The sequence below is a fragment of the Gossypium raimondii genome, chromosome 10, assembly GCF_025698545.1.
Source record: "Gossypium raimondii isolate GPD5lz chromosome 10, ASM2569854v1, whole genome shotgun sequence".
Classification (NCBI taxonomy): domain Eukaryota; kingdom Viridiplantae; phylum Streptophyta; class Magnoliopsida; order Malvales; family Malvaceae; genus Gossypium; species Gossypium raimondii.
This window is the reverse complement of record NC_068574.1, coordinates 44,841,315-44,853,492: the sequence shown is the minus strand read 5'-3', so window position 1 is coordinate 44,853,492 and position 12,178 is coordinate 44,841,315. Positions and strand designations below refer to the sequence as shown.

General features: G+C 34.0%; 2 protein-coding genes across 2 annotated transcripts; one reads left to right on the top strand and one right to left on the bottom strand.

Moving 5' to 3' along the window:
* The first annotated feature begins 541 nt into the window (after nt 1–541).
* On the top strand, nt 542–2,419 carry LOC105777881 (uncharacterized). The gene is made up of 2 exons (XM_012601380.2): nt 542–696; nt 1,307–2,419. Exon 2 carries the CDS (start codon nt 1,321–1,323, stop codon nt 2,098–2,100), a length of 780 nt encoding a protein of 259 aa, XP_012456834.1. The 5' UTR covers nt 542–696; nt 1,307–1,320; the 3' UTR covers nt 2,101–2,419.
* A 5,873-nt stretch (nt 2,420–8,292) lies between these two features.
* Nucleotides 8,293–12,016, bottom strand: LOC128033982 (uncharacterized). Its single transcript, XM_052622485.1, has 2 exons — nt 11,899–12,016; nt 8,293–8,774 (listed from the first exon to the last, which is right to left on the bottom strand). Exons 1-2 carry the CDS (start codon nt 12,014–12,016, stop codon nt 8,293–8,295), a joined length of 600 nt encoding a protein of 199 aa, XP_052478445.1.
* Between the last annotated feature and the right edge of the window lie 162 nt (nt 12,017–12,178).

Sequence of the window (12,178 nt, the reverse complement as noted above, 5' to 3'; positions counted from 1 at the left end):
TATAGAATTTCTATTGTATCAATAATAGATTAAAAGCCTGAAATTCAAAACAAGAATTAATTTACCATTAAAATCAATGGCTTTTACGGTAAAAATCATAATATTGGGGTTTATTTAACTACAAAAAGGTATAAGAACTTATTAATCAAAGTGTAATAATTTAAGGGTTTTTAGTATATTAGCCTATAAAAATAATATAGAAATACAAAATGCAGAAAATACTATTTAATTTTATTTTTATTACCAGTTGACTAAGGTAAAATGAAAATATTAAAAATTCAAGATAATTATGAGACAAAAAAATAAATAATTAAGTGACCATTTTACAACTTTATATGATTAGATGACAAAAAATAATATAATTGAGTGACTAGTAATAAAATTTACCCTTTAATTAAAAATATCATCGTTCGGTTACACTATATTGCTGCATTGGACTTTTTTGTTATTTTAAAATTACAGGGATCAAAATGAACTTGGTGCTATAGTATAGGGCCCGTACAGTGTTTTTACCCTTAAAAATCTGGGGTACTTGGGCCGACATTGTTAAGCCTATTTCTCTCATTTTCTTTCTCTTTTCTTGTCCCTGTAATCCCCTCTTTTCTCTTCTTCTGCTGAAATTTTCTTTTTCCATTTTTTTATTCTTTTTCGATCGGATTTGTAGATGTTTGATCTCCTCGTGTCAGTGAATCCTAGGTTTGTTTTCCTCTCTCCATTTCTCACTTGTTATAACTTTTTAAAACAGTTCTTTAGTTGAGACTTACATTTGTATGATCAGAAAATTTTGTTGTTTCTATTATGGAGTTTCTATCTTTCTCGAATTGGGTTACTTGTTCTCTTTGTCATGTTGTAATTTTTTCACTCAATTTAATTGGAAGGTAATGGTAATTCCAATAATCGAACGAAGGAAATCTTTTTAGGGTATGTTTTGTTCATAAAAGTTTTAAGGGAAAAGAAATTGAAATCCATGGAATTTATTCTCTTTATTGTTTGGTTAAAAGGAAAATCGTTTGAGGCAAAGTCTAATTAAGGAAAAAAGTTAAAGGGAAATACTGCAATAACTTTTATCTCCCAAGTTTAGTTTTAAAAATGGATGAAAATGTGAACTTTCAAGAAAAAGCAGCCTCTGCTATACCCCATTTCTCCATAAATTACCGTTTCAATGTGAATTTGATACCAACTAGCTGGTCCAATTGCCTTTTCGATTTGTCTGTGTCGATTTGCTTTCAAGTTTTTGGAGATCAAAAGTTTGATGTTGGTTGTTTCCATGATTTAAATATGATATTGGTGTTCATTGTTATGCCAGGGAATTCCTTTGAGATGTCTTATAAAATTGCCCAGATTCGTCTTGTGAGTTCTCATCCTGAGGTTTATGAGCCCTGCGATGATTCATTTGCATTAGTCGATGCACTTTTATCCGATCGGAACAATTTGTTGGAACTCAAACCGATGTTATGTATGGAAGTGGGTTGCGGAAGTGGTTATGTTATCACTTCTTTAATGCTTATGCTTGGGGAGGAAGCTAATGGGGCTCAGTTTATTGCCACCGATATCAATCATCATGCTATTAGAGTGACTCAGGAAACAATGGAATCGCACGGAGTTTATGCAGAATTGATAAATACCGACATTGCATCTGGGTTAGAGAATCGTCTGGCTGGTTCAGTTGATCTTCTTGTTGTTAATCCACCTTATGTGCCAACACCTGAAGATGAAGTGGGTCGTGAAGGGATTGCCTCAGCTTGGGCAGGAGGAGAGAACGGTCGAAGTGTGATCGATAAGATTTTGCCTGTTGCAGAGAAGCTTTTGTCGAAACGGGGTTGGTTGTACATGGTTACTCTTACAGCAAATAATCCGTCACAGATATGCCGACAGATGATGAAGAAGGGATATGCTTCAAAAATTGTTGTCCAAAGATCAACAGTGGAAGAGAGTTTACATATCATCAAGTTCTGGAAAGATAACGATATTGAGGCGGACACAAATGACACGATAACAAACAGTAAAGCAGTCCCTCTAGGGATCGTGGACTCTGTCCGTTCGCAGATACAACGATTGTCATTTTGGGGAAGTAGTGACATTAACACCACCACCAATTGATCTGTGAAACTGAGGGGAAGTTTTTATCTAATGATATGGATCTTTTGGTAATGTGGTTTCCTTGTATTTCTGGGTTAATCTATTTCGAGTGTTCTTCCTTATAGGTGTCGGTTATTCTTTTTTCACCCACTTTCCAAAGGCGGACCGGACCATACAAAAGGGCTGAACTGAACTGAACTGAACATCGCTGATATCATGAATATCACTCTTAAGACTTGTTTTTCTTTGGTGGTTAATTTTCTTCCATGTTTATATATAGAGAGCGCATTTTAAGCTCAGGGTTAATGAATTGGTGAATGACATTTGATTTTTGGGTAAATTACCGTCCAAAACTTTTATTTTAGTTATTCATAAAAAAAAAAAACTTTCAATTTGATCACAACCGTTAGAATAATTTAGTCACTACCGTTGTAATAATTTATTATTTTGGTCACCCATCTATTTACTCAATAACAGAGTTTGATGTGGCATTATGTAATTTTTTAATAAAAAATTGTTTGAGGGCTAAAATAAAACGTTGTTGTTTTGGGATTTTCAACCCCAAACCAAATAAACAAGGCATTTGAAATTTTAAGGGTAAATTGTTAAAATAGTCATTTTGTTTTATTTATGTTACATTTTGTCATTTATATTTGAAATGATACGTTTTAGTCACTTACATTAACGTGTTTTAACATTTTAGTTATTGAATAGTTAATTTTTGTTAACGTGTAACAATATCTTGATATGACATGTTAAATCATCATTTCAAACAAAATTTTAGGTTCAAATTATACAATTGCTCCTTTTGTTTTCATTTTGAGCAAATTTTTTCTTTCTTTTATGTTCTTTTAATTTTCTTTAATTTTCATTCTTTTTTGTTTCTCCCTTTATTTTCCTCCCTTCTCCATCTCTTTTAACATAAAAAAAATTAAATTACTCAAAACGAAAAAAATATAAGGACTAATTGTATAATTTAACCTAAAATTTTCATTTGAAATGATGAATAATGTGCCACATTAGCTTACCGTTACACCATTAACGAAAATTAATGCTCAATGACTAAAATGCTATACCATGATAACGCAAGTGACTAAAACGTAACATTTCAGACATAAGTGACTAAAATGTAAACTGAGATAAACAAAAGTGACTATTTTGCTAGTTTGCCCAAATTTTAATTGAACCCCCCAAATAATTATAAATTTAGGTTGAAAAAGCCAAAAAAATAAAGGGACCAGTTAGGGTTTGAATCAAAAATTGATTTTAAGGCAATCAAATGGGGTTTAGGGGGTTAGTTCGATAATTTAGTTGTTTATTAGCCTATTGGTGTGTAGGGTTTGTTTGTAACAGATAGTATATTAGATTAGACCAAGTAAAATAGATACTGAATCTATTTATGTATCTATTCGCTTGTGACGTTCATAGTGTGTCATACCTAAATCCTGAGCGGATGGTAGATTATGTATGCGTGACTCGTACACTTTGATGTAAGTAAAAGCTTGAGTTCGAATAGATAAGGAACCGAAAACTGGTGTGTTGGGTGTACGACTTCTACAGTACGTAGCGTCATTCACAATAGTGAAATTCATGCCCCAATACATGGGTAAATGATATCCTCTCATTGGTATTACATGGTTGATGAAAAGTAAACATTACTATGAGTCTTTCTTCTTTGTGATGAATGAATTAATTACTATTCAATAGTAATTGGCTTTTTAGGAAGGAAGATGTAATGGTTACCATGAGATAAAATAGGATCATATTGGGAGAACTGATATTATCCCAAAGAGATTAAGGATATATTATGAGGGTAAAACAGTTATGACAAAGTCATTGGATGAGCATTGAGTAATTGCTTTCGTAATGGTATGTCGTTGGGAGAGCTCAGCCACAATACTATAATGGAATGACTTCGTGACTAAATGAGTTTATAATTAATAGGCAAAAAGCCAAAACTTAATTGTAAATCATTTGAGCCCTAATTACATATGTCCAATTAGCCCCTTCGTTGGCTTGTTGAAACTAGAAATGAATTGCGAGTTTGAATAGAAATGAACATAATGAATAAGAAAAGAGAAATGGAAAAAAATTTAGGAATGATTATGGTTTTTTTCGAAATAGAAAAATGGAATCATTTGAAAATGAATATAGATTTCCAAAAATGGAAATGGAAATGATCTATTTGCAATTCTATATGGATTACTTAAAATGATAGGAAGAACGAGTTTATGTTTTTGAACTATTTTGAAGCCCGAAAATGAAAATAAACCATTCGATTATAGTGAACATGTTGAGTTATGAAATATTGAACATATTTTATTACAATTTTATTAGGGGTAAAATCGTCAAAAAAATTTGAGGGTAAAATCGTCAAAATTTCATTAGGGGTAAAATAGGGTTAAAAAATATAGAATATTAAAGTTTATTTTTGAAAATAGAAAAATCGAATCAGGTTGGACCACATTACAGATTACTGGGCCAAAAGGCCTAGGAAGTACTCGTAATTGCACCCAATGTGAGAGAGGCCCAAAACTCCTGATATAACATGAAGAGGGCAACAACCCTATTAGGAATACTAGGGGTATATCCACCCCACTCCTACTCTAAGTAGGAAGTTGTTTTCCTATTTGAAATAAACCACTACAACTCAACAAGGGTTTTTCTACCCTCTCTTCCTATAAATAGATGACATTGGTAGAGAGCTATAAAAACAACTTGAAGAGATTGTTAATCTGTCGAAAAATAGACAAAATTTATTTTAACCTATCAAATATATTTTTCCAGAATAACAATTCTACCAGTTTCTATTAAGAAGAGAGAATTTTTGTTTTCACCCCAAACAAAATAGAGAAAACTTTTTCTAGTTCTGTGTTTCAGTTCAATTGGTTTAAGCCCACACTCAAAGTAGTTTGTGGTACGAGAATAACAGAAAAGACCGCTTGATTTAAAGCCAGGAACAACGAACTTCCGCTAAGTCAAAAACACATGTATGGATTCAGTTAGGGTTTATTACTAAAAATATTATAAACCGGGTTGGTTTTCAAAATTTTAATTTTCCGTTGCACAAGAAACCGTTTTCAAACCGGAATTTTTCCTTCACCTACCGGATATACTAATACTGAGTTCCAAACATGTCGAGATTCATGAAAATCGATATCAAGCTGTGTTTTTGCTTTGGACAGCGGATCCATAGTGTGAATAAAGGTAAGTAGGGTTGCACTACTAACTTCACTATGGAGGGCCAAATATGAGGTATGAAAAAACTATAGCACTGTAACAATGTTGGTATAGCTAAAGCTCAAAGAAACCACATAAGGACAAAACACATTGATACAAAGTATCATAAGGGAGATGGTAAGTTTAACGGAATAGTGGATGTAGTCAAAGATCGCATATGATGACAAACCATAGAGATTTGCTTTACCAAGACTCTACTAGCTAGAGAGTTCTCTGGGAAACATATAGAAAGGCACAAGAATGTGAAACATGACTCATCTACTTCACTAGCTAGAGATTTCTAATAAAATTTTTTACAGTAAAGTCGTTATGGTTTTAAAAAATTAGAATTGGGTTGAGAAATTATTTAATTGGAAATATATTGAAGTTTATTTTTGGGAAATAGAAAAACAAATATTGGGTTGGATCAAATTATAAAGTATTTACTTAAAAACCTAGGAAGTACTTGTAATTGAACCCGATATGGAAGAGACCCAAAAGCCCCTTTATGTTATAAGGTGGGAAGACAAACCTTAGTATTATTAACTAAGGTTGTCGCCCCCTATATCCTAGTTGAACTAGGAGTTCATTTTAGCCAAAACCTTACTTTCTTTGCTTATCTTTTCCGTTCTTATTCTCATCACAACCTTTCACTTTCCTTCCAACTTTCTTTACTTTTAATTTTGTAACACCCTATACCTGGCCTAGACGTTAAGACCAAGTCTGGATGTTACATCAAAACATTTAAGGGAAAACCAACCTTTAAGTAATTTAAAATTCATCATATAGAAAACAATTAGCCAATTAAACCAACACATAATTCCAAGTTATAAACTATGGTCTGAAATAAACATACATTAGTTCAAACTTAAACAAACTGTAATATAACTATAAAAGAGAAAGACGACCGAGCTCCTGACACGCTGAGCCTCCTAAGTCTGCGGATTACTTGAAATTTAGACAACAATTCAACTGAGTTTATAACTCAATGTGTGTAACAAGTATAAAATAAAATTAACAAAATAAATATAACAATAATTTCCCAAACGCAAATACATAATCAGAAACATATGATATTCGATATAATCGCACAGTTCAGAGGAAATGCGAAATGGATTAGACACAGATACAGAACAGAATCAAATGCAGTTTTCTACCCCCATCCACTATACACTATCTCCGACCATCCCAACACACCTTATAGGGTATCAAGTACCCATCCACCCGTATACACTAGTTAGTGTCGGTATGACACATTTCAGAATAATTACAGACTATCTGTCAGAATAGTATGTGATAAATTACCTGAATCAAATACAGATTTATGGCTTAGCCACTCAATTGGGCAGAACATTAAACTACCAACATTTCCTTTTTTATATCATTCTCACCAAATGTAGATACAGTTTACAAATATCAGATATTAATGATGCACGTATAATTATTCACATATAAGTCATAGTTAGATAATATAGATCATTATCATTTAACAGTTACCGCATCAATTATACATACAAATAATCGATTATTCAACCTTAGAACATTGGATTTCAAATTATACAGTCTATTTCAGAACATACAAACACTACATAAGGCCTACGTTTGATTTGAATGACGCTTATGACCTTGGGGAAAATTTTAGTATTTTGGCCTACATGCCCGTGTGGATTCACACGGCCTGGGTGTCTGGCTCGTATGGTCCACACGGCCACCTGGCTCAAAAATGTGAGTTACATGGTTTGGTACACAGCCAAGCACACTCCTGTGTGACTCAATACCCCTCACACGGCCTGGACACGCACCTATGTCCCTAGCCTGTGTGACCAGAAATACAAACAGTGAGTTACACGGCCTGGACACATGCGGGTGTCCCTGGCTTGTGTGACCAAAAATACAAACAATGAGTTACATAACCTAGAAACACGCCCATGTCCCTAGCTCGTGTGCCTCCAATTCAGAAACAATGAGTTACATGACCTGCCACACGACCTTACACACGGTCCTGTGGCTCACATGGCCTACCACATGGCCGTGTGGCATTAGAAGCCATGTTTTCTAGCGCTCGAAACTTACAAAATCTCGGGTTTTCATTACACACCTGGTACGATTTTGGTGTAGAAGAAACAGAGAAAACCCCGAGACTAGCAACCATCAATTGTCCAGTTACACGATTTAATTGAATTACACGGCTAAATAAACCATCAACCGAAACATTTCAAAAACTTTGACACAAGCCCAACTCAAAAACTATACACTCACCCTCGTACAAACAACAATATGCAAAACTAACTTGATTAAGGGACGAGGTCGTCACAATCCTCACATAAAAGAAACCAATTGAAACTTAAATCAAAGAATTCAAGCAACCTAGCAAACTTACTTCGACAAAATGAACAAATAATGACGAAAAACATTCCCATCAACTTACGTAATTATCCTAACAAGCAAAGATAATAGAAGATGGAGTTTTCCCGTCGTAACAGAAGCAAGATATGGCAACACACAAGGAACAAAGGGAAAGAAAAAAGAGAAAAGAAAAGAAAAGAATGAGAGAGAAAATAATAAAAAAGAAAGAATGGAGGAATAAGGAGAAAAGAAACGTTACAAATTTTTCGATTAACTTTCTGAATAAAAACTAACTACCCTCAAAGATTAATAAGAAAAGTATTTCCTTATTGCTTGTACAGAGACTTGAACATAGGACCAGAAAGTATACAGAAGCTTAACCATCGAACCAACAGGCTCGTTCTTGACACAGATTAATGGAGAAATAATTTTAAGTCATGTGTTCAAAGGATAAACAAGAAATTTCAAAAAGGAATACTCAAACCCTCAATCTCAAACACATCAACAATGCCCTTAACTAGAGATACAAAGACTTAATTATTGATAGAATTTACAAAACAAATGTTTAAAATCTTAGGGCGTTACAACTCTCTTCCCCTAAAAGAAATTTCGACCCCAAAATCTACCTGATTCAAACAGATGGGAGTATTACTGACGAACCAAATTCTCAGGTTCCCAAGTTGCTTCCTCAGTACCATGATTTCGCCATAGGACCTTAACTAGAGGAATGGTTTTCCTCCTTAAGACCTTTAAATCTCGATCCAGAATCTGAACAGGTTTCTCCTTAAAAGTTAGATCCGGTCTTACCTTAATCTCCTCAACAGGGACAATATGAGAGGGGTCAGACTGGTACCGTCTCAGTATAAAGACGTAGAACACGTTGTGAATTCGATCCAATTCAGGGGGTAGCTCTAATGATAGGCCACAGGTCCGATACGTTTTCAGAATACGATAAGGTCCAATAAACCTCAGGTTCAACTCGCTCTTATGCCCAAATCGGAGAACATTTTTCCACGAAAAAACTTTTAGAAATACCTGATCACCTATATAATACTTGATATCACGCCTTTTCAAATCTGCATACAATTTCTGTTGATCAGAAGCTGCCTTTGTAATACCCCAAACCCAACCTAGTAGTTATGACTGAATTTGGATAAATTACATCAACTCATTTTAAAAAATGCTTTCATTAAATATTTAGCAAATACAACTTTGGCAAACAGTTATTAAAAAACTATTTGTTCACTTCCAAAAAACAGTTACGAAATTACTTAATTTGCAATAGAAAACCTTTTTCGAAGTTTTAGTTTTGAAAACCAAAGTTCATTTTGTTAACTTAAGTGATTTTGCAGTCTTGCATTAGAAAATATTAATTATTGACGAATTAAGCAAAAAACCAGAACGAATTCAGAAACAGATTCCAAACACAAAATATCAAAACAAATAATTACGGAATTCACCATATTTACATTAAGTGCAAAACAATCCAGGCTCTCACACGCCGTCCGGTCCTAAGTTAGAGATTTACCTAAATAGAGAAAGATAAAACAAAAGGGTAAGCTATGAAGCTTAGTGTATAACTAAACTCAAACGGAGATCAAAGAAAACACAATATACAAGTCAGAGAACGCAGAGAATTTCGTATTAATCATATAACTAGAGCAGAACAAATCAGAGTTTCACAGAGATCTTCAAAACAATCGTATAATAGAAAAAAATGTATGATTATGCCAATATGTTTTTTAGAAGATCAAAATGCAAATTATCAGAAAACATCCTACCCAACTCCACTATACACCAAAATATAATTCCTCATAACTCATCCAACAAAATCACACCAGCAAATAATTGTTGAAATTACCACCAGAATTGCAAACAAGCCGCTAGACAGAATTGTGGATAAACCACCAGATAATCCAGAAAATTAAATTGCCAGAAAATTTCTTCATTGACATCATCCCTAACCCTATGTAATATGTCATGGCATGCATATTCAGAATCAAAATGATAAGCATATAGGACCTTTTGTCGTACAATAATAGAAACAGAAGGCATGGGATTCCATGTTTTGCAAGACAAATTGATCAAATCTTAATGAATCATATCAGATTTACCATGAAGCCACATGCATAGTTACATATCAGAATCAATATCAGACACCACAACATATTCGAATATCATATGTTCTCATCCAACTTAGTAGCACAGAAACGAATCATCAAAGTTAACAAAGCACGGATCATACCTGAATAAATCACATACCTTAAACACGTCCCAAACAAAAGCACATTATACGCTAACAGATCATACTTACTTAGCTTATATCATATCAGACCTACGTACAGATAATGGATTATACATCAACCGATCATCGAATATCAAGTTTTATAGCTTGTTTTAGATCATACAGGCCTTAAAATAGGCCTATGTTCAATTCAAATGACGAATATGGCCTTAGCGAACAAATTCTTATTTTTGGTCCACACCCCGTGTGGATTCACACGGTCTAGCACATGCACGTATCTCTAGCTTGTGTGACCCTAATTCCAAAATAGTAAGTTACACGACCTCAACACACGCTTGTGTCTCTGGCCCGTGTGACTCTAATTCCAAAACAGTAAGTTATGCAGCCTACCACATGGCCTACCACATGACCTGGCACACGACCATGTGGCCTCGATAACCATATATTTTGACTTTTGATGTTCTCAAAAATTTAGATTTTCATTATGCACCTAATATGGATTCGATGCAGAAGCAACAAAGATGAATTCCCGGCCTTAAAATAATAATCAAACCTTAATCAAATGATTTCCCTAACCATTTCAATAACTAACATATTTACTACCAAAGTTTCGTCGAAAACTTTTGACACAAAGTCTGAATCGAACTTAAATGCTTACCCTAATTTGTATCTAGCAATACAAGTACTTAAATCAATGGAGAATCTTGAAATGCAATCCTTTCACCTGAGAAAGAAAACCAACTGAATCCTCAAAAACGAAATTGAATAAAAAAATCAAAACAATTTCAATTTTAACAAATAATAAACGAGAGCGAATATTAGCAGAAACTTGAAAACAAACTTATGTTGTTAACCGTTTTGTCGGAATAACGAAATATGCAATCTCTTTGACAAAACCCAGTTACGGAGTTATTAAAAAGAAAAAAGAAAAAGAACCAAAAGAAAAAAGAGAAGAAGAATAGGCGTTTTTTTTTAAAAAAAAAGAAGTTTTTGAAAGGAATTTAGTTATTTTAAAATAAAATAACTAAAATAAAATAGAAAAATTTCACAAAGCAGCATAAAAGAAATTTTCTTATCGTTTTCGTAAAGACTCGAGCACGAGAGTAGAGAGTAGATAGAAACTTAACCACTAAACCACTAGGCTCATTGTTGACATCAGTTGGTCGAAAATATTATCTACGCCAAATGATCAGAGGTAGAGGTCAAGACAAAATTAATAAAAATTCCAAAGAAGAGATTTGAACACAAGACCTCAGGCACACATCCAAAGCACTTAACCACTTAACCAAATCAATTTACTTTGCAAAATTTTCGAAATCCTAACTCAAAATCAAGACATAACCACTCTTGGTTTCGTTAATCTAATTTTTTCTAACCTAGTCTTTGGAATGTTACAACCTTAAAACGATATTGAATTAATTTAACAGAATTTTCAGTGTTAGAGACTAGTTTGGGACGCAAAACACGATGCTCACCTAATTTAGTCCAACATAGAGAGGTTCGGCACTTACGATCATATAAAGCCTCATAAAGTGTCATTTGAATGCTAGATTGGAAGTTGTTATTATACATAAACTCAGCTAGCGACAGATAATCCTTCCAACTACCTTGGAAGTCAATTACATAACTCCGCAGTATATCCTCCAAAATCTGAATAACTCGTTCAAACTATCCATTTATTTGAAGATGGTACGCAGTATTGAAATCCAATCGGGTACCCAAAGCCTCGTAAAGCTTTTTCCAGAATCGAGAAGTAAAACGTGGATCTCTGTTAGAAATGATCGAAACTGAAACTCCATGCAATCTTTCAATTTCAGAGACATATAACTTAGCCAAATTCTGAAGTTGATAATTAGTCCTGACCGGAAGAAAGTGAGCGGATTTAGTCAATTGATCAACGATGACCCAAACCAAATCCTTGTTAGTGGGTGTCACAGGCAATCCACTAAAGAAGTCCATAGTCACACGCTCTCAATTCCAAAAGGTAATCCTAACTGGCTGTAACAGACCTGAAGACAGCTGGTGCTCAGCCTTAACCTTTTGACACGCCAGGCAATGTGAAACAAAAGCAGTTACCTCCTGTTTCAAACTAGGCCACCAGTAAAGCTCACAGAGATCTTTGTACATCTTATTCCCCCTTGGGTTCATAACATAAGGGCTATTATGCGCTTCCCTTAGAATTGACTGGCTCAACTCAACATCATTGGGTACACAGATTCAACCCCTAAAACATACAACCCCATTACTATTTAATTCGAAATAAGAAGTTTCACTTACTTTAATCTGACG